Here is a 22045-nt window from a genome sequence, read left to right as displayed (position 1 = left end):
TCCAATGGACCCTAAATTACACCCTCTCGACCATTTTCCTTACCAGAGAATGAGAAGTGATGACAGAAGACGCACTTCCAGGAGCCAGCAAGGAATTGACGGCGGTGTTCATCTTCTCTGATCCTATCACAGAAGAGAATGGAATTTCCAAGTCCTTTGGCTTTTTCCCCTTTACGGGCTGTCCTCCTTCTGAGGATGACACCGGCAGAGACGTCTCCTCCTTCTTCTCCTCATCCTGAGAATCCGTCTTGCCCTTCACCTCCTCCTCCTTCTCGGGGGAGTTGATGACAACCAATATCTCCTGGGCCAGAGGCTGATCAGAAGTCGGGGTCTTCAAATCTGGTAGAGAAGCAAGAAAGACCTGGGGCTCCGAGAGGTCCTCAACATCTGCTGAGGCGTCTTCAAGAGGGTCCTCCACCTTAATGTCAGGAGTTGGTGGATCAACTGTGACCTATAGGGAAAGATAGAGCGTACACCATGACACAAGCTAGTGACAGACTGACGGGGAAACAGGACTCATGTAGGGTTAACTCTACTTAGACGCTAGGATATATGCTGTATATTGGTGGCTAAAGGGCCCACAAAACACAGGCTAGGGTGTAAACAAAGGGGGTAGAGTGGTGTTCTTACTTGGGCTCTTTGCCCCAGGTAAAGAGTCCGGTGCCCATTGCCCCATAGGGAGGGATTGGCCGCCATCTCTAATGCCCATTCCCTTTTTCTTAAAGTGTTCTCCAACCTGTGGTTCTCCAGCTGTGGCAAAACTACAAATTCCATTGGACCCAATTCTACTTTGGCTATAGGGCCCCCTATTCTTATTGTCTCATTATGACCCCCAACTCCCCCCATCCTCCCCGCTATCTCCTGGCCTCCATTGACATTACATGTAACTGCAGTTCCTTGGGGCTGTGGATGTTGACTTCTAGGGAGAGGTCTCCATCATCCTGCTCCACGGCTTCATATGACGGGATGCTGATGCTTTGACCTTTGGCCTCTGGCATTGGGGGGGTTTCGGCTGGAGGCAAGATGTCCGGCTTGTTAGCCTTGGGCTGTGCAGTCGGCGGAGCTTGCAGGGACTGGATGGTGAATGTGGAGTAGAGGCCAGAGCGCATGTACTCATTGCGGCTGGTCTTGGGGCTGCTCCTCACCATCTTGGGCACAAAGGGGGAGCTCTCTCCGGGTTTTGGGGTCTGGCTCAGTTCATTCACAGAGTCCCTACATTTGGTGTCTTCCTTGGAAGGTTCACTGCTGCCGGGATCTGGGTAACACACAAACTTGTACACAAACTTTTGCCCGCTAACTTTCTTGATAATGTTCTGAAAAGACACAATTACATGGGGTAAAAAAATTAGCAAATTATCTTGGAAATCTGTCAAATCTGTCAATGTACGAGCATACACAGAGGTTTAACTGCTGACAGATTGCTTACATATTTAAACCAATTCTAATTACTATTAATCCAAAGCAACCAATCAGATTTCCGTCAGAAAATGAACAGTACAATCTCATTGGTTGCTATGGGCAACACTTTTACCTGCAGGAATTGGTCATAGCGACCAATGGGATTATGGTTGAATAGTTGCTATGGGATGACATTGAACTGAAGGAGTTGGTCATAGCAACCAATTATATTGTTAGCTTTCATTTTCACCCTATAGTCTGATTGGTCGCTATGGGCGATGCTTTGACCTGAAGTAGTTGCACATAGCAACCACTCAGATTACAGTCAGAACAGGAAAGCCCTGGTCTAAATGGTTGCTATGGTCAACACCTTCAGGTCAAAGCATTGCCTATAGAGACCAATCACACTACAGGGTAAAAATGAAAGCTAATGATCTAATTGGTTGCTATAACCAACTTCTTTAGTTCAATGGCATTCCCATAGCAACTATTCAGCCTTAATCCCATTGGTTGCTATAACCAACTACTTCAGGTTGAAGTATTCCCCATAGCAACCAGATTACAGTCAGAGATAGAAAGACACAAACTATTTGGTTGCTATGGCAAACTTCTTCCAATCTAAGCATTACACGTAGCAGCCAATCAAAATACAGTGGGAAAATTAAAGCTGTGCTCTCATTGGTCGCTATGGCCAACATCTTTAGGGCAAATCATTGCTCATAGCAACCAGATTACAATCAGAAAATAAAAGTTGTGATCTAACTGGTTGCTATGGTTAAAGCGTCACTCATAGCAACCACAGCAATTTCCATTGCATTTATGAAAGAGCAGTAGTCTCTTTGGTTGCTATGGGTATCAGCTCTGGTTTTCTTGAAGGGGTCGGTGTCTTTAAGAAGTGCGATCTTCGTCCAGCCAATGTCCGTCATGACTCATGACACATCCTGTTTTGCTTCGGTATAAATATTTTTCCAGATTTTTTTCCCCCAACCCTTAAAGGAAAGCCGTCAAATATAAATGTAAATGGCTGGCCGCTTATTGTTATGGGTGGTCTCACCTATGCCATGGCTACAAAGCATGCCCCCATGGATGACCGCACAGATGGGCACGGGGACTGCAAAAGCAGATGCACAGCGAGGATCCTGCAAACGGCGTCTCTCACCTACGGATTCTATACATTGCCAGAATAATGGTCATGCCGGATTAGCAGATCGCTGTCTGGCATCTACCAACCTCCAGTGCTTGGTTTACAGTGACACAAGTGCAGACCATTGTACAGGCTGGAGATTCACTACTGACGCCATCTAAAAGTAACAATGGACAATTCCAATAATCCGGAAAATTCGACCATACCTGCCCGATTATCAGATTTATTGTGCATTAAATTAAAAATGACCTAAAATGACAGATCTCTTTGGATTTCCACAATTCAGGAAAGTTTGGTACCATCTAGTATGACGAGAACTACTACTGTGGGCAAAAGATGACTACAACTCCCAGAATGCCCCTCTTCGGTTCTGTATCAGGGTTTGTAGCCACATGAAGCCGGGTTATAACACAGCTTTCCCAGGCTCCTGCATGGCAAACCTACCTATGACATATACGCAGTGATGTGGTGGTATAATACATTAGACGCCAGGTGCATGCATCAAGGCTGTAATATTGGCCATCTTGGTAGTCACCCAACTTTCCCGGGGCGCTCTCACCTTGTCGTAGTAATATCTCAGAGCCCGGCTCAGCTTGTCGTAATTCATATTGGTCTTATTTTTGCGCAGGCCCCATAGCCGTGCCACCTCCTCGGCGTCCAGCAGCTTGAACTCTCCATCGTTGGACGTCCAGGAGATGAGGTGCCGATGATTCTGCTCCTCCAACAACTGCAGAAGAAACTGCCAGAGTGTCCCGGAAGGGTCCATCTCTGCCAGAAGAAGGAGAAGCATGAGGCGGCACTGGAAGAATGCAACACAAACAGACACACGCGGATGACAAAGTTAACCATTAACAGGAGGGCAGCAACCGGTGGAAGGACAGAGAAGGGACACATGTGGGTGGATGTTGGCACAACGCGTTTCGCTCTCACCTGACTATGCTGTCAGTCTACCGCTCTGCCATGCTGCTCATGGTACCGTACAGATGCATGGTGCCGAGAAGCAGCGGGCACAGAGCAGCCACAGCGTGGGAGGAGGAACAAGGGCACAGGTAGAGCAGGGAACAGATTGACAGCACAACATGTTTTGACATCCATCGCCGACCTACCTCTTGCACCAGCACCCCACCAGGATGGCCGTCACCCCCAGATATTTTTGGCTCCTTGGCCCCCTACCTGTCTGCAGTCTCAGGCGCCTCTCCTGTCCACACAAGTCTTGCGGATTTGGACGACTTTGCTCTTGAAGGGTCTCTGAGTGACAGCCTGTCCCTGCTGCAACCATGAGGCTGCGGAGGAATCAGCCTGGAACATTGTCCTGGATCTCTGGAGAGGCGAGGAGGAGAAGGTGAAGATTTCTGGCCTGGTTTAGACAGCAGCGCTCTGTTTTCCTGCCTCCCTCCCTCTCGTCTCCATCTCTCCCATACACTCTCCTCCGCCTCCTACTTGTTTTTCTTGTTTTTTTTTTTTTTCTTCCAATGTCTGCCCCTCTCCCATACACCCAGCAGACACAGGAGAGAATCCTGTGTGACGTCACAGCAGCACAGGAGGAGGAGAGGGGAGGCGACAGAGGAGGGGAGACTGGATGAGGGCACAGCAGCCGTACAGTGCACGCCCCCCGCTGTCCATGGCCAGTCACTGCAAACACATGGACCCCCAGCTCACCTGTCTGCTTCTGGGAAAGCTGGGTAATAACCAATATGGCTGTTATTGTTAGTAGAGTCCTAAAAATAATACAGAGTACAGAAAAGCCATTGGAGCTCTAGGAAAGCTGGGTGACAACCAATATAGCCGTCATTATTGCTGGAGTCCTGAAAAGCTAAAAGGGCTCTAGGAAAGCTGGGTGACTACTAATATTGTTTTCATTCTCACAGGAGTCTTGGAAAGCCCACAGGTTTTTAGGAAAGCTGGGTGACAACCTATATGGCCTAAATATTGCTGGACTCCGGAAAAGCCATTTGGGCTCTAGGAAAGCTGGGTGACAACCTACATGGGTCTCAATATTGCAGGAGTCTGAAAAAGTGTATAGGGCATTAGGAAAGCTGGGGGACAATCTATAAGACTGTCATTATCATTGGACCCTTGAAAAGTCTACATGCTCTTTAGGAAAGCTGGGTGACAACCAATATGGCTGCCATTATCACCTAAGGAGCCTACAGGTTTCTAGGAAAGCTGGGTAACAACCAATATGATAGACATTATAGGTTCCACTTGAATTGAAAATCTGCCCAGTGATGCATTTTGCTCTCCTGTATCAGCATCTACCCAATTATGTTACTCAGGGCTCTAGGAAAGCTGGGTGACCGCCAATATAACAGCTATCGTTCCCACATTGTGGGTTCTGAGTAGCAGATTTGTCAAGAAATGGAGTGATGCATCCCTCTTCTGTATTGCTGCATATTTGCTCTTCAGGGTCCTAGGAAAGCTGAGTGACCTCCACTACACTGTTGTGAGTCCCACAGAGTTGTGAATACATATCTGCCCCAATATGATGTGGTTGTCTCCCTCTTCTGTATTGCTGCATATTTGCTTTTCAGGGTTCTAGGAAAGCTGGGTGGAAACCAACACAGTTCATAGTTAGTCCTCACAAGGATAGCACTAAATGGCAATCCTGCCATCACATGGAAGCGTATGCTTCCCTCCTGCATCACTATAAAAATTAGCCATTCAGGACCAAAGGAAAGCTGGATCGTGATTAAGTATAACGGAGCGATCTGATGCGGATGTTCTGGATCAGTCAGGACTCTCCTGATCTTCTGTATCCTTCAGTACTATGCTGGACTATTGGATAAGGGTATAAGATCACGATATAATAAATGGCGACAAACGGTTTACAAAACCACATGCAAACCGCAGTGATGACTGACTGGCAGCCATGGTTTATGTATTAACCCCTTGTCTCCCACAAAGCATGAAACTTATCAAACTCAAAGGGGAGCAGTTGCCCATAGCAACCAATTATATGGAAGCTCTAAGCCCAGCGATAGGGAACCTTCTGCCTTCCAGCTGTTGCAAAACTACAATTCCCTACAGCCAAAGTCTGTCCAGGCATGATGGGCATTGTAGTTTTGCAACAGCTGATAGGCTGGAGGTTCCCCATCCTTCTTAGAAAGTGAAAGTTGCCACCTGATTGGTTGCTAAGGACAACTGCTTCATACTCCCATGGCAACAGTCTATTTACATACACCTAGTGACCCCCTGTAAGGAACCCAAAGCCCATGAGAGGCGACCGGGAATGTCTCCCCCGCTTCCTGTCAGTGAATAGGAACATTCTTGTTTATATCCAGAAGCTGAAAATCCCTCCTGTCCCAATCCTTCTCACATATGGCAACCGCAACACGACCGGGACAAGGCTCCACACAGCGACAACCAGCTGAGACCCTGTACATGATGAAGACTTTTCAAAACGTTACACTATGAACCCCATGTAAAGTGGAGTCCCCCTTTAAATCTTGTTCGATTGAACTTATGACAGGATTCTGCCATAACGAAAAAAAAAAAAAATTACAGAATCGTAATATACTAGTGTGAATGCAGGTATACATATACCCTCCTATGGTATAGAAGAGATGACAGCGTGGCGACCCCCCCCCTTTCCCCAGTGCCCGCTATTGTCAGCGCCATAGGAGGCTCGGTCCGCCTCACCGGGGAGGGCTGCGGGCACATTCACCGTTAGAATAAGACTTGTTTGTGTGGAGGTGACTCTATGTATGCGCCAAGCAGCGACAAGGCCTGGTCTCCATGGTAACAGAGAGAAAGCGCTGCCAATGGAAAGAAAAATGGGGATTAACCCTTTTCCTGCAGGTAGGCGTCCTCATAGGCGAACATTATTTAACCCCTTTGATGCCGTTATCCAAGCATCAAACCATACACATCAAAATTATTATCAGTAATGGCGACCATCTGAACATAGGCACTTATCCCTTCTATTGGCCATAACTGCTTTTCCTCCTCCAGGGTAACCATTCCCCAGTACGTCCTTGAGGCGTCCTCCTACATAAAGTCTGTATTTCTGGGAAAGCTGGGTGAAGACCGAGATGGGGATTGGCACATAGTTTAGCTAGGGGTCAGAATGGCAAACCTGGACTAAAATGGGAGACAGAGATGTGCTGCTCAGAGCTGAGGGAAAGCTGGGTGACAACTCACACTGGAGCAGTTATATTATCTCCTAGCTTTACCACAAATATATAATACAGGATGTAACTAATGATCAGCAATGTAATGTATGTACACAGTGACCCCACCAGCAGAATAGTGAGTGCAGCTCTGGAGTATAATACAGGAGGTACCAGATTCCACTTTGAGGGTGGTAGCGTATGCCAATGATGTCACCGTATTTGTCTCCTGGCAAGAGGAAGTGCAATGGGTGATGTCAGAGGTGGATCGCTACTCTGAGAGAGTCTCTGGCTGGGAGGTGGAGATCTTGGATTTGATCTCCTGGACACCCTTCCAAAGCCCCAGGAGTCTGCAAAAGTCCTCGGCATGGAATTTGGCCAAGGGAATTGCCCCAAGCAAAACTGGGAGAGCAGGCTTAAAGGGGTACTCTGAAAAACAATCAATCATAGTTTTTACATTTACCATCCCTCCGGAGTCTGTCTTCATTTGAATTTACTGCTGTTTACAGGTCCCTGATCCTCCAGTTTGTGTCTTCATTTTTTCTTTACTTCCTGGTTTGGGCTTTCCCATGATGCACTTTGTTTCCTGTGATGTATAAGGGTCCATTTACACAGAGAGATTATCTGCCAAAGATTTGAAGCCAGGAATGGATTTAAAAAGAGGAGAGATCTCAGGGTTTTCTTTATGACCTTATCTCTGTTTATAGTCTGTTCCTGGCTTTGGCTTCAGATCTTTGGCAGATAATCTTTCTGTGTAAATGGACCCTGACTCTGTAAAACTGTTAGATGGCTTACAGCTTGCTCAGCCATTCAGAGCTGAGCAACCTGAGTCATCTGACAAAGGGAGGCTGACTTAACAGGGCTTAGACCCACCTCCCTCTTGATGATGTCATTGTCACAAAATTGCTTCCTGGGGTCAACAGTCATCTTGTAAGAATGGGTTTACTTCACTTCCTGGTGGGGGATTGAGGGGGGAAAAATTAGGGAAGGGGGACAGATAGGTGATTGAAGCATATTAAAAAGTTATATAACTTTGTAATGTGTTTTAATTACTGGGAAAAAGCTTTCCACTGGAGAACCTCTTTAAGATGGCCACTAAGGTGGATCAGTGGAAGGGTTAATCTGATCAAAACATTCCTGCTCCCTTTACTGATATATCTGGGCAGTGTTTGCATTTTGCCAGAACCTCTCTGGACTCGGGTCTACAGTGTGTTCTTCCAGCTGTTATGGGGGAATAGACTGAACCTATTCAAGAGGGAGGTTACTTACCGTGCGAGGAGACAAGGGGGTTGTGTAAGGTCAACCCCGTGGTGTTCCTTGTGAATACATTTCTTAAGACCAACATTGCAAACCTCTGGAAAGAGAGGGCTCCTCCGTGGGTATTCTCCTGTAGGGGATGGTTTCGGCCTTTCTTCCAGGAATGGGAGACAGGAGGGCAAGTGAAGGATCTCTGCACACCACACGGGCATCTTCCGGCATATGCTACCCTGGTTCTGAAGGTCATTCGTCGGTGGGGTTTGGGGATGTGGGAGATTAGGACTCTGTCGAGGAAATTCCTTGACAATAGGGTCCTGTCATCTCATTTCCAAAAACCACTGGTGCTCAAGAATTGCCCAAGCCGGGATCTGGAGGTTGGTTTGGGCCTATTGAATTCCATTAGGATCCCCTTAAAGTTTGGGACTTGGCTTCGTTTGCTTTCATGTGAAACTGTATGTGAGGGACAATCTGAAGTGCAGGAGCTCTGAGGATCGGGGATGTCCCCGGGAGGAGTGTGCAGGAGCTCTGAGGATCGGGGATGTCCCCGGGAGGAGTGTGCAGGAGCTCTGAGGATCGGGGATGTCCCCGAGAGGAGTGTGCAGGAGCTCTGAGGATCGGGGATGTTCCCGGGAGGAGTGTGCAGGAGCTCTGAGGATCGGGGATGTCCCCGGGAGGAGTGTGCAGGAGCTCTGAGAATCGGGGATGTCCCCGGGAGGAGTGTGCAGGAGCTCTGAGAATCGGGGATGTCCCGGGGAGGAGTGTGCAGGAGCTCTGAGGATCGGGGATGTCCCCGGGAGGAGTGTGGAGGCATGCTGGAAAGCATGGAGCATTTTCTGCTTCATTGTCCCTTTAATACAGAGGTTTACAACAGGGTGGCGCTTCCATCGGGTGGCCCAGGTTGGTCTGTCTCTCCTATGCGGAATGGGCCTATGGAGCATTCAGAAACCTTGGTGGCTGGGACCGGAGCACTTTATTCCTAGTCAGCATAGTGGTCAGGTACTAAACATGAAGTGTGCGGAGTTTAATATCGACACAGTGGAAAATCCTCCCTGTGGATGGGGTGGCTAGGGGCACAGCGCCCCCTGTGGATGAGGTGGTTGGGGGCACACTCGGTGACCTGGTGAAGGCGCGCTCTTTGGAGTACAAGAGGCTGAGGAATGGTAGGGCCTCTTGTCTTTGGAGGTGCTCTACCTTGAAGGTGCCTTAGTCTGCGGGATAATACAGTGGTGAGTGTAAGGCTGGACCAGCCAATAAGTTTATGGCCTTGTATATATTGTACAGTTATGTTATTTATATTCTCGGTTTGTTGTGGTAATGTTATATATTTTTTAAATAAAAGATCTACAGGATGTAACTCAGGATCAGTAATGTAATGTAATGTATGTACACACTGACCTCAACAGCAGAGTAGTGAGTGCAGCTCTGGAGTATAATACAGGATGTAACTCAGGATCTGTACAGGATCAGTAATGTAATGTATGTACACAGTGACCCCACCAGCAGAATAGTGAGTGCAGCTCTGGAGTATAATACAGGATGTAACTCAGAATCTGTACAGGATCAGTAATGTAATGTATGTACACAGTGACCTCAACAGCAGAATTATGAGTGCAGCTCTGGAGTATAATACAGGATGTAACTGAGGATCTGTACGGTAATGTATGTACACAGTGACCCCACCAGCAGTGAGTGCAGCTCTGGAGTATAATAAAGTACTCCCCAAATCTGTATGTTAATTAATTTTCAAACTGCACAAAACAAGCAATAATGTTTATTTCACACTTATTTTCTGATAATCCTTATTGGCGCTGGACTCTGGACTGGACAGAAGTACAAGCACCGGCGCTGTGTATGTACTATAGACAGACATATATGTGCTTACACCCCATGCCTCCTCTGTAACTCTCCTCCGGCCTCTATCACTCATTCTCTGGCTCATTGGGCAGATTCTGTAATTCTCGCAGACCCTGGAAAAAAAAAAAAAAAAATCAATCAAAAAACATCAATCTAGTGACGTCTTAAGCAGCTGAGACTAATGTTATGTGTGTCATGTATACTGTATCATAGGGTATTGGTCATCGGGATGCAATGTTTCAGAATTTACACCTCCACCCGTACAGTCCACCTCTATCTCCCCGGGGGTCTCACCTCCAGAACCAGTCTGATATGGGCCTTTATATTTGTAGCATCTTTGGTCAAATTTTCGCTGATTCTGAAAAAAGCAAAGATACATGTACTATTATAGTCAAGACTAGTCCATAATTAGCCTGTCTAGTCTTGTCTTGTGCAATCTTAATTTGTTTAGTCTTCACTCTTCTAGTGTCATATACACAAGACAAACCTACATAACATAGAGTAGACAGGAACAGCCTAGAAACATCTAGAATGGCGAAAAGTAGCCTACACACACCTATACAACACAAGACTAGACAGGCCTAGAGAAATCCAATCCCATTTACAAGCCAAGAAAAATGTAGATTATGTAAAATTCTAGATTAGATAAATGTGATTCAGACATATCCAGACTAACTGAGAACAACCAACACTAGACAAAAGGCCATGAAAGCCATGGAGGGTGGGACAGGATACACTATGGCTGCACCTATTTACACTGGAGACTCAGGCAGTCACATGACCCTCCTTACTCTGTCAGCATTTTGTTCTTCTTCTCGATGAACCTGAGAGCTTCATCCAGAGTCAGCTCAGCGAAGAATCCAAAGCCCAAAGCCACAAATATCCTGGAGGAGTCTGGGCTGCAGAGGAAAGAAGCAGAGGATGAGTATGGAGCAGAGGATGAGTAGGAAACTGAGAATGAGTATGGGCCGGAGGATGAAGCTGAGGATGAGTATGGAGCAAAGGATGAATATGGAGATGAGGATGATTATGAGGAAGAGGATGCGGCAGAGGATGAGTATGGAGTAGAGGATGAGTATGAGGCAGAGGATGAGTATGGAGTAGAGGATGAGTATGGAGCAGAGGATGAGTATGGAGCAGAGGATGAGTATGGGGCAGAGGATGAGTATGGAGCTGAGGATGAGTATGGAGCAGAGGATGAGTATGGAGTAGAGGATGAGTATGGAGCTGAGGATGAGTATGGAGCTGAGGATAGTATGGAGCAGAGGATGAGTATGGAGCAGAGGATGAGTATGGAGCTGAGGATGAGTATGGAGCTGAGGATGAGTATGGGGCAGAGGATGAGTATGGAGCAGAGGATGAGTATGAAGCAGAGGATGAGTATGGAGCAGAGGATGAGTATGGAGCAGAGGATGAGTATGGAGCAGAGGATGAGTATGGAGCAGAGGATGAGTATGGAGCAGAGGATGAGTATGGAGCAGAGGATGAGTATGGAGCAGAGGATGAGTATGGAGCTGAGGATGAGTATGGAGCAGAGGATGAGTATGGAGCAATGGATGAGTATGGAGCAATGGATGAGTATGGAGCTGAGGATGAGTATGGGGAAGAGGATGTGGCAGAGGAGGAGTATGGAGCTGAGGATGAGTATGGAGCAGAGGATGAGTATGGAGTAGAGGATGAGTATGGAGCTGAGGATGAGTATGAGGCAGAGGATGAGGATGAGGCAGAGGATGAGTATGGAGTAGAGGATGAGTATGGAGTAGAGGATGAGTATGGAGCAGAGGATGAGTATGGAGCAGAGGATGAGTATGGAGCAGAGGATGAGTATGGGGCAGAGGATGAGTATGGAGCAGAGGATGAGTATGGAGCAGAGGATGAGTATGGAGCAGAGGATGAGTATGGGGCAGAGGATGAGTATGGAGCAGAGGATGAGTATGGGGCAGAGGATGAGTATGGAGCAGAGGATGAGTATGGAGCTGAGGATAGTATGGAGCAGAGGATGAATATGGGGCAGAGGATGAGTATGGGGCTAAAGGTTAGTATGAAGCAGAGGATGAGTATGGAGCTGAGGATGAGTATGGAGCAGAGGATGAGTATGGAGCAGAGGATGAGTATGGAGCAGAGGATGAGTATGGAGCAGAGGATGAGTATGGAGCTGAGGATGAGTATGGAGCTGAGGATGAGTATGGAGCTGAGGATGAGTATGGAGCAGAGGATGAGTATGGAGCAATGGATGAGTATGGAGCAATGGATGAGTATGGAGCTGAGGATGAGTATGGGGAAGAGGATGTGGCAGAGGATGAGTATGGAGCAGAGGATGAGTATGGAGCTGAGGATGAGTATGGAGCTGAGGATGAGTATGGAGCAGAGGATGAGTATGGAGCAATGGATGAGTATGGAGCAATGGATGAGTATGGAGCTGAGGATGAGTATGGGGAAGAGGATGTGGCAGAGGATGAGTATGGAGCTGAGGATGAGTATGGAGCAGAGGATGAGTATGGAGCAGAGGATGAGTATGGAGCAGAGGATGAGTATGGAGCAGAGGATGAGTATGGAGCAGAGGATGAGTATGGAGCAGAGGATGAGTATGGGGCAGAGGATGAGTATGGAGCAGAGGATGAGTATGGAGCTGAGGATAGTATGGAGCAGAGGATGAGTATGGGGCAGAGGATGAGTATGGAGCAGAGGATGAGTATGGAGCAGAGGATGAGTATGGGGCAGAGGATAAGTATGGAGCAGAGGATGAGTATGGAGCTGAGGATAGTATGGAGCAGAGGATGAATATGGGGCAGAGGATGAGTATGGGGAAGAGGATTAGTATGGAGCAGAGGATGAGTATGAAGCAGAGGATGAGTATGGAGCTGAGGATGAATATGGAGCAGAGGATGAGTATGGAGCAGAGGATGAGTATGGAGCAGAGGATGAGTATGGAGCTGATGATGAGTATGGAGCAGAGGATGAGTATGGAGCAGAGGATGAGTATGGAGCAGAGGATGAGTATGGAGCTGAGGATGAGTATGGAGCAGAGGATGAGTATGGGGAAGAGGATTAGTATGGAGCAGAGGATGAGTATGGAGCAGAGCCATTAGTATAGGGCTAAGGATGAGTATGGGGCTAAAGGTTAGTATGAAGCAGAGGATGAGTATGGAGCTGAGGATGAGTATGGAGCAGAGGATGAGTATGGAGCAGAGGCTGAGTATGGAGCAGAGGATGAGTATGGAGCTGAGGATGAGTATGGAGCTGAGGATGAGTATGGAGCAAAGGATGAGTATGGAGCAATGGATGAGTATGGAGCATTGGTGAGTATGGAGCTGAGGATGAGTATGGGGAAGAGGATGTGGCAGAGGATGAGTATGGAGCTGAGGATGAGTATGGAGCAGAGGATGAGTATGGAGTAGAGGATGAGTATGGAGCTGAGGATGAGTATGAGGCAGAGGATGAGTATGGAGTAGAGGATGAGTATGGAGCAGAGGATGAGTATGGAGCAGAGGATGAGTATGGAGCAGAGGATGAGTATGGGGCAGAGGATGAGTATGGAGCAGAGGATGAGTATGGAGCAGAGGATGAGTATGGAGCTGAGGATAGTATGGAGCAGAGGATGAATATGGGGCAGAGGATGAGTATGGAGCAGAGGATGAGTATGGAGCAGAGGATGAGTATGGAGCAGAGGATGAGTATGGAGCAGAGGATGAGTATGGAGCAGAGGATGAGTATGGAGCTGAGGATGAGTATGGAGCAGAGGATGAGTATGGGGCAGAGGATGAGTATGGAGCAGAGGATGAGTATGGGGCAGAGGATAAGTATGGAGCAGAGGATGAGTATGGAGCTGAGGATAGTATGGAGCAGAGGATGAATATGGGGCAGAGGATGAGTATGGAGCAGAGGATGAGTATGGAGCAGAGGATGAGTATGGAGCTGAGGATGAGTATGGAGCAGAGGATGAGTATGGGGAAGAGGATTAGTATGGAGCAGAGGATGAGTATGGAGCAGAGCCATTAGTATAGGGCTAAGGATGAGTATGGGGCTAAAGGTTAGTATGAAGCAGAGGATGAGTATGGAGCTGAGGATGAGTATGGAGCAGAGGATGAGTATGGAGCAGAGGCTGAGTATGGAGCAGAGGATGAGTATGGAGCAGAGGATGAGTATGGAGCTGATGATGAGTATGGAGCAGAGGATGAGTATGGAGCAGAGGATGAGTATGGAGCAATGGATGAGTATGGAGCTGAGGATGAGTATGGGGAAGAGGATGTGGCAGAGGATGAGTATGGAGCTGAGGATGAGTATGGAGCAGAGGATGAGTATGGAGTAGAGGATGAGTATGGAGCTGAGGATGAGTATGAGGCAGAGGATGAGTATGAGGCAGAGGATGAGTATGGAGTAGAGGATGAGTATGGAGCAGAGGATGAGTATGGAGCAGAGGATGAGTATGGAGCAGAGGATGAGTATGGAGCAGAGGATGAGTATGGAGCAGAGGATGAGTATGGGGCAGAGGATGAGTATGGGGCAGAGGATGAGTATGGAGCAGAGGATGAGTATGGAGCAGAGCCATTAGTATAGGGCTAAGGATGAGTATGGGGCTAAAGGTTAGTATGAAGCAGAGGATGAGTATGGAGCTGAGGATGATTATGGGGAAGATGATGTGGCAGAGGATGAGTATGGAGCTGAGGATGATTATGGGGAAGAGGATGAGTATGGAGTAGAGGATGAGTATGGAGCAGAGGATGAGTATGGAGCAGAGGATGAGTATGGAGCTGAGGATAGTATGGAGCAGAGGATGAGTATGGGGCAGAGGATGAGTATGGGGAAGAGGATGGGGCAGAGGATGAGTATGGAGCATAGGATGAGTATGAAGCAGAGCCATTAGTATAGGGCTGAGGATGAGTATGGGGCTAAAGGTTAGTATGAAGCAGAGGATGAGTATGAAGCAGAGAATGGTTATGGAGCAGAGGATGAGTATGGAGCTGAGCATAAGTATGGGGCAGAAGATGAGTATGGAGCAGAGGATGAGTATGGAGCTGAGGATGAGTATGGAGCAGAGGATGAGTATGGAGCAGAGGATGAGTATGGAGCAGAGGATGAGTATGATACATCAGCATAACTGCAGCACTGTGATAAATGTGGATAGGATGTGGTGGCGCTACTGTTCCCTGTTATCAGCCATTTTAGGCTGGGGAGAGGATGACTATGATGTTCTTCAATGACATAAGTGTATACTGGGTATGAGAGTTCAGAGTTAATGCTGTGTATATGATGCATGTTAGGGAGAGAGGATATTGGGTAGAGTAGTAGTGGTCACTCACACCTCAGCGTTTACATAGAAATTACAGCCCAAGTCGACCTGTGTCTGGAGGGGTCCGGACTCCAGCTCCTGTAAGAACATAACAAGGATTTCATGAACACAAGGACATAACACAGAAGGGGGGTCTATACCACGAGAGAGGGGCAACAGCGGCTACAGATCCCCCATCTCCTATGGGCTGGGATGTAATTTATATTTACTGCCAATAGGGGGCGAAGGCAGCTGCACTATCCATGTTACAAGCCAAAGAGACAGAAATTGCTGCACATCGCACCCATGGCTGACACGAAAGCTTGTTCAGCTACATTAAAAACCAACATCAGAAGTTATAATAAGTATATAATTTGATCAAACCATATTGCCTCATGTACCAACGTGCAGGTCTCTGATACACGAGTACCTAACCAAACAACACTGTGCCGGTCAGCGAACACAAACCCCGCAAAGTGTGCGCAAGCAGGGAAGGGGGGCCACGGAATGGCCTGCAACCCCAATGTCACAGGGCCAAACCCCAAATGGCCCCCCCGAACCCCACAGATGGAGAGAGTGGCGCCAAACAACACAAGTGTGAACAAGCTCTTACCTCTCACCATTACTCCTGCAGGTAGAATGGGAGAATCAAAGGAGGTACTTACCATACAGTATGTACACAAGTGCTTACCGCCAACCCATGCTTTGCGGGGGTGGCGGTCGCTGACCGACACAGTGTGGAGATAGCGTAGGGACCCCTGTGAACCAGGAGACCTGCACGTGGTACATGGGGCAATATGGTTTGATCAAATTATATACCAACATCCTGGCGTTGGTTTTTAAACATAGCCTAGCGGCATTAGTGTCAATCATAGCTGTGATGTGCAGCCGCTCCTCTCTCTCCATGTCGTATTTTACTATCCATGTTACGCCTGCGCTGTGACCCCTATTGGAGCAGATTGCTCTATATAGGACACTGGATGGTTCCCTATAAAACCCAAAGGCTTTAAGGAAGTAATTCCGGCACCTGCAGCTTCTCGATGACGTTCTTTAGCTGCAGGTACTGGCTGATCTTCTCATACACACTGTCACGATTCTCCAGCACCGTCCTGTGAAAGAGAAGAAAAAAAGACTGACTAATATCTGGTACTGATCACACTGACTGACACTGTATATGGGGGCTATGGCTGGCACTGTATATGGGGGCTATGGCTTGCACTTTATATGGGGGCTATGGCTGGCACTGTATATGGGGGCTATGGCTGGCACTGTATATGGGGGCTATGGCTGGCACTGTATATGGGGGCATGGCTGGCACTTTATATGGGGGCTATGGCTGGCACTGTATATAGGGGCTATGGCTGGCACTGTATATGGGGCTATGGCTGGCACTGTGTAAGGGGGCTATGGCTGGCACTGTATATAGGGGCTATGGCTGGCACTCTATATAGGGGCTATGGATGGCACTGTATATGGGGCCATGGCTGGCACTGTATAAGGGGGCTATGGCTGGCACTGTATATAGGGGCTATGGCTGGCACTGATCATACAGATCACTGATTGGCACTGTATATAGGAGCTATGGCTGGCACTGATCATACAGATCACTGATTGGCACTGTATAAGGGGGCTATGGCTGGCACTGATCATACAGATCACTGATTGGCACTGTATATAGGGGCTATGGCTGGCACTGATCATACAGATCACTGATTGGCACTGTATATAGGGGCTATGGCTGGCACTGTATATGGGGGCTATGGCTGGCACTGTATATAGGGGCTATGGTTGGCACTGATCATACAGATCACTGATTGGCACTGTATATAGGAGCTATGGCTGGCACTGATCATACAGATCACTGATTGGCACTGTATAAGGGGGCTATGGCTGGCACTGATCATACAGATCACTGATTGGCACTGTATATAGGGGCTATGGCTGGCACTGATCATACAGATCACTGATTGGCACTGTATAAGGGGGCTATGGCTGGCACTGATCATACAGATCACTGATTGGCACTGTATATAGGGGCTATGGCTGGCACTGATCATACAGATCACTGATTGGCACTGTATATAGGGGCTATGGCTGGCACTGTATATGGGGGCTATGACTGGCACTGTATATAGGGGCTATGGCTGGCACTGTATATGGGGGCTATGACTGGCATTGTATATAGGGGCTATGGTTGGCATTGTATATAGGGGCTATGATTGGCACTATATATAGGGGCTATGGCTGGCATTGTATATAAGGGCTATGGCTGGCATTGTATATAAGGGCTATGGCTGGCACTGTATATAGGGGCTATGGCTGGCATTGTATATAGGGGCTATGGCTGGCACTGTATATAGGGGCTATGGCTGGCACTGTATATTGGGGCTATGGCTGGCACTGTATATAAGGGCTATGGCTGGCACTCTGTGTATATACACATATGACCTATATGTGAGGAGAGTCCTGTGTATAAATCATCTCTAACGAGCTGCACATTTGGAGTCACGTGGCTGGGTCAGGTCACATGACCGTCCCCCCGGTGTCACGTGGTACACACCTGAGGTCTCGCTGCAGAGTGTCCGTCACGAACGCCTCGTACCTCAGCACCTTCTCCTCCATCACGGGAGAAGCCCCGAGGCCGCCGACACCGCGCAGGCTCTGACGTCACGGAGCGCTCCTCCAGTCACATGACTAGTAATGACGTATTAGGCACCGCCGCCGCCATGATTGTTCCTGGAGGAAGTAACGAACCGGAAGTGTTCAGTGTCTTTCCGCTTCTTCCTGCCAGGCAAGATGGCGAGTCCGGAGTTACTGCTGGACTCCAGTATAAGGCTGTGGGTGGTGTTACCCATCGTGTTCATCACCTTCTTCAGCGGCCTCCTCAGGCACCATGTCACCCGGCTGCTGCAGGGGGAGAAGAAGACCGAGCTGGAGCCCCTGAGTGACAGGTGGGAGGCGGGGCTGTGCCATGTAATATACCCTGCCTGACCCAGAGAGTATATATATATATATATATATATATGTGTGTGAGATATACACCCCCTGAGTGACAGGTGGGAGGCGGGGCTGTGCCATGTAATATATATATGTAATATACACCCCCTGTGTGACCCAGAGCCTATAATATATATATATATATATGTGTGTGAGTCTGAGATATACACCCCCTGTGTGACAGGTGGGAGGCGGGGCTGTGCCATGTAATATACCCTGCCTGACCCCAGAGATTATATATATATATATATATATAATATGATATACACCCCCTGTGTGACCCCAGAGCCTATATATATATATATACACACACCCACTGTGTGACCCCCTGTGGGCTCCCTATATACCCTGGGTGACCACCTGACCTGTGAGATATATAATATACACACCCTGTGTGATCTCTGAACTGTGCGCTATATATATACATGTATCCCCTCTGTGAGCTGTGGGCTCCCTATATACTCCCTGCCCAAACTGTAAGCGCTCTCTATCTATCTACCTACACCCCCTGTGTGACCCCTGAACTGTCAGCTCTTTATTATACAGTATTGGTGACTGCTCTCCTCCCGTCTTTAGCCCCTTGGTTGTGTCTCCTCTCCTTTCTTCTGCCTCTCAGTTGTTGTTGCTCCTCCTCTCCCGTCTTTAGCCCCTTGGTTGTGTCTCCTCTCCTTTCCTCTGCCCCTCGGTTGTTGTCCCTCCTCCTCCTCCTCATTTCCCATCTTCAGCCTCTCTTTTGCCCTTCCTCCTCCTCTGTAGTCGGTGGCCCCTCGGTTGCTTCCCCTCTCCCCTCCTATCTGTGGCCCTTTCCCTGCTTACCATATATCTGACCCGGTGTTCCCCTTTTATCCCTCAGTCAGGTTCTCATCCGAAGCCGAATCCTCCGGGAAAATGGGAAATACATCCCGAAGCAGGTGGGTCCGATGTCATCCATGTATATATTCCACGGGCCAATGGGGGGCCCAATCAATAATGTAAACGAGCGCCGATCTGCTAGATCGGTGTTCGTTTACTGGGCCCGATTATCGTTTAGTGAGGGCTGCAGGGACATAGTTACCGATGGCTTTGCAGCCCTTGTTTAAACATCATACTTTACCTAACCATGCTGCATGTCTTCTCCTGCACTGCTTCTCCCGGTCCCGCGCGCAGCAGCAGCAGCTTCGGAGCAGCCTGTCTGAGCTGACTGGCCGCGGCTGTCCTGGCCAGTGATTGGCTGAGCGGTCTTTCAGCTCAGACTGGCTGCTCTGAAGCTGCTGCTGTGCGCGGGACCGGGAGGAAGAAGGAGCGAAGGAGAAGACATGCAGCATGGTTAGGTAAAGTATGATGATTGTGAAATCGTCGGTGGCCGGCTGCGCATCACTATTCCACGTAAACGATCAGCCGATGACAAGATCATCGGCTGATCGTTGTCTCTATTCCACAGAGCAATATTTGGCCGAATCGGGACAATATCTATCTGTGGAATAGGCCCCTAAGTCACTTCTTTGGGTGGGAGGGGTTGGTTACTGGGCCCCTGTCACTTGTGAATGGGCTACGTGACTGTTCTTCTAAGTGACAACCTCTTCTCTTCTTTTGCCCCAAGTCGTTTCTCATGAGGAAGTTCTATTTCAATGATGCAGAGACCGGCTTCTTCAAGAAAACCAAGAGGAAAGTGGTACAAAGGAACCCGATGACTGGTAGGTAGAGCGCCGCTCAGTGTCCACCTCCTGATATAGACCCACACCTCATTCATCTTCTTCTTCTGCCAATGCACAGACCCCACCATGATGACGGAGATGATGAAGGGAAACCTCACCAACGTCCTCCCCATGATCCTCATCGGAGGATGGATCAACTGGGCCTTCTCAGGCTTCCTTACAAGTAAGACCAAAACGTCAAACAACCACGCCATAGAGTCTCAGTAGTGCAGCATCAGGCTTTGGCCTTGTAATTGGTCATCTGTGTACAGGGGAGTAGATTACTACCAAACAGTTTTCCCATAACTTCTCTGTTTGAGGATGATGCTACTGAGGTCTGGGGCCTCCTTGGGTGATGCACAGACCTGACATGTCTTGTATTTTGTCTTTCCAGCTAAGGTTCCGTTTCCCCTGACCCTGCGATTTAAGCCCATGTTACAGCGGGGCATCGAGCTTGCGTCTCTCGACGCGTCCTGGTAAGTCTACCCTCTGCCAATATCCCTGCAGCTTGATTCAGCCGTAAATCTGACCTGTGGGTTTCTTGTAGGGTCAGCTCTGCATCCTGGTATTTCCTCAACGTGTTTGGCCTGCGGAGCATGTACACACTGATACTGGGCCAGGACAATGGTGAGTGACACGTCTACCTATAGCAAGATATTTAAACTCCAATCATAAACTTAACCCTTAATGACATATGACGAATATTTACATCATGGCGCCACTAGGGGGGTTCAGAGAGGGGTCACTGCAGCTATTTGTGGGTGCAGGCCGATCTCCGCCCTCGGCTATCTAACCACTTAAATGCCACTGTCAAATCTGATAGTGATATATAAATGGCCTAAAATGTCCATCTGTGCTGGTCTATTGGCAAGATCCCAGCCCTCAAGTGATCCCTGCCTGGCCCATGCTCCTGCTTGATTCTCAGGCTCCCGGCTCCCTAGATGAGAGCCTGAGAAGCGAGCGGGAGCGTGGCCAGGTAAGGTATTAGTCCGGCAGCTGCAGAGTTAAGTGTAAAGGGGCTTTACATTCTTGCAGCAGAATGAAAAATCCACTGCTAGTACATAAGGCCATAGACACAGAATCGCTGCGGATCCTGTACGTGTGAACGCACCATAAGTAGACACATGGGGCATAGTGTACCTCCTGCATCTCTTTGTATAGGAAATGATGTGGTTTGCAGCCTGGGATTCCAGCTCTCTCATATCTCCAGAGAGTCGCAGTTCTGTGACAGCTGTAATGCTGCAGGTTACATTTTACTATCATAGACTCTTCTTCCAACTCCTCTTGGGTAACATATAACCTCTTGGCCTTGTGTCTGCCTTCCAGCTGCTGACCAGAGTCGTATCATGCAGGACCAGATGACAGGAGCGGCTATGGCCGTACCGCAAGACACCAATAAAGCCTTTAAAGTAAGCACACCCTGAAATCCTCAATACTGCACAGTGCTCTTGCCAATTTTGCTGAGATGAGTATGTAAGATGTGTGCACCATTCTGCTGATATTATAACACCCCCATGGTAGCCCAGACATAATAGTTATGTCATAGGTGAAGGTCTGCTTTATACGTTCTCTTGTGTTTAGGCTGAATGGGAAGCCATGGAGATCACAGAACATCACTGGGCACTGGAGAACGTGGAGGAAGATCTCGTCTCTAGGGACCTGAACTTGGAACAGTAATTTCTGTGCAGCCAAAGAGACTCGACCATTGTACACAGTATTTTTCTTATAAAATTGCCAAATTAAAGTGCAGTAATATATTAATATCATGGTTAATGGACTTGGTAAAATGGGTGACTGTCATACAACTGCGGTAGTTTAAAGCTATATGTATCACCCAAATCCACCATACCGTTTGTTAATTCTTCTCATTCTATTCCTGGGGCCGGTATTCAGATAAAAAAATAAAAAAACTTCCTTTTCTTCAGGCAGTGCTGTGTCAAAGGGGCGGGGCCTAGAGCATCTGTGCCTGCAGGGCCAGTCTCCATCCCTGAGCTTGGTCTCCATGCTTTGCAGGCCTAAGGCATGAATGCTCAAGGTCCCTCTTCTTTGACACGGCACTGCACCACCTGAATAAAAGTATCTTACCTGAGCACCGGCCCCAGGAGACACAGACCCCCAGACCAGGCATGGATTGAAACTTGTCTAAAGAGGGGGAAAAGCTCATTTAATAATTTATTATATCCGCCATCAAATTCAAGTGCACAAAGCATCTCTATAATCCTTTGTATTGCTGGTTACTAGTAGTCTGGTGATGCAAGGACCTGGAGACACAACAGGTGATTGATCGGGGGGCTGAGGATCAGACTCCCCCCACACCTGTCTAGTACTGATTGCGCATTGATCA

The 22045-nt window shown here is 48.1% G+C and overlaps 3 protein-coding genes across 4 annotated transcripts in view; 1 reads left to right on the top strand and 2 right to left on the bottom strand.

The window, feature by feature from the left end:
- The window catches only part of LOC138802926 (properdin-like), a 67480-nt gene extending 62169 nt beyond the window's left edge, over nt 1-5311 (bottom strand). The window contains exons 1-4 of one of the 2 annotated variants that reach the window (XM_069986692.1): nt 3716-5311; nt 3102-3310; nt 882-1313; nt 44-451 (exon numbers count right to left, since the gene is read on the bottom strand). In XM_069986692.1, the coding sequence (XP_069842793.1) occupies nt 44-451; nt 882-1313; nt 3102-3310; nt 3716-3821 (1155 nt within the window). In that variant the 5' untranslated portion in view covers nt 3822-5311. The remainder of the gene's footprint in view (nt 1-43; nt 452-881; nt 1314-3101; nt 3311-3715) is intronic. The other variant, XM_069986690.1, reaches the window with a different exon arrangement.
- A 4352-nt stretch (nt 5312-9663) lies between these two features.
- On the bottom strand, nt 9664-17730 carry UXT (ubiquitously expressed prefoldin like chaperone). The gene is made up of 6 exons (XM_069942837.1): nt 17592-17730; nt 16059-16140; nt 15063-15130; nt 10554-10661; nt 10057-10120; nt 9664-9875 (listed from the first exon to the last, which is right to left on the bottom strand). The coding sequence occupies exons 1-6, from the start codon at nt 17651-17653 to the stop codon at nt 9828-9830; spliced, it is 432 nt and encodes a 143-aa protein (XP_069798938.1). The 5' UTR covers nt 17654-17730; the 3' UTR covers nt 9664-9827.
- Nucleotides 17731-17799: 69 nt separating this feature from the next.
- On the top strand, nt 17800-21462 carry LOC138765783 (ER membrane protein complex subunit 3-like). Its single transcript, XM_069942835.1, has 8 exons — nt 17800-17982; nt 18882-18939; nt 19608-19701; nt 19781-19885; nt 20096-20177; nt 20249-20328; nt 21028-21110; nt 21283-21462. The coding sequence occupies exons 1-8, from the start codon at nt 17828-17830 to the stop codon at nt 21376-21378; spliced, it is 753 nt and encodes a 250-aa protein (XP_069798936.1). The 5' UTR covers nt 17800-17827; the 3' UTR covers nt 21379-21462.
- The last annotated feature ends 583 nt before the right edge of the window (nt 21463-22045 follow it).

This window comes from Dendropsophus ebraccatus, chromosome 10 (assembly GCF_027789765.1).
Source record: "Dendropsophus ebraccatus isolate aDenEbr1 chromosome 10, aDenEbr1.pat, whole genome shotgun sequence".
NCBI lineage: Eukaryota > Metazoa > Chordata > Amphibia > Anura > Hylidae > Dendropsophus > Dendropsophus ebraccatus.
Note: the sequence above shows the minus strand (reverse complement) of the source record. Positions and strands in the feature narration are given on the sequence as shown.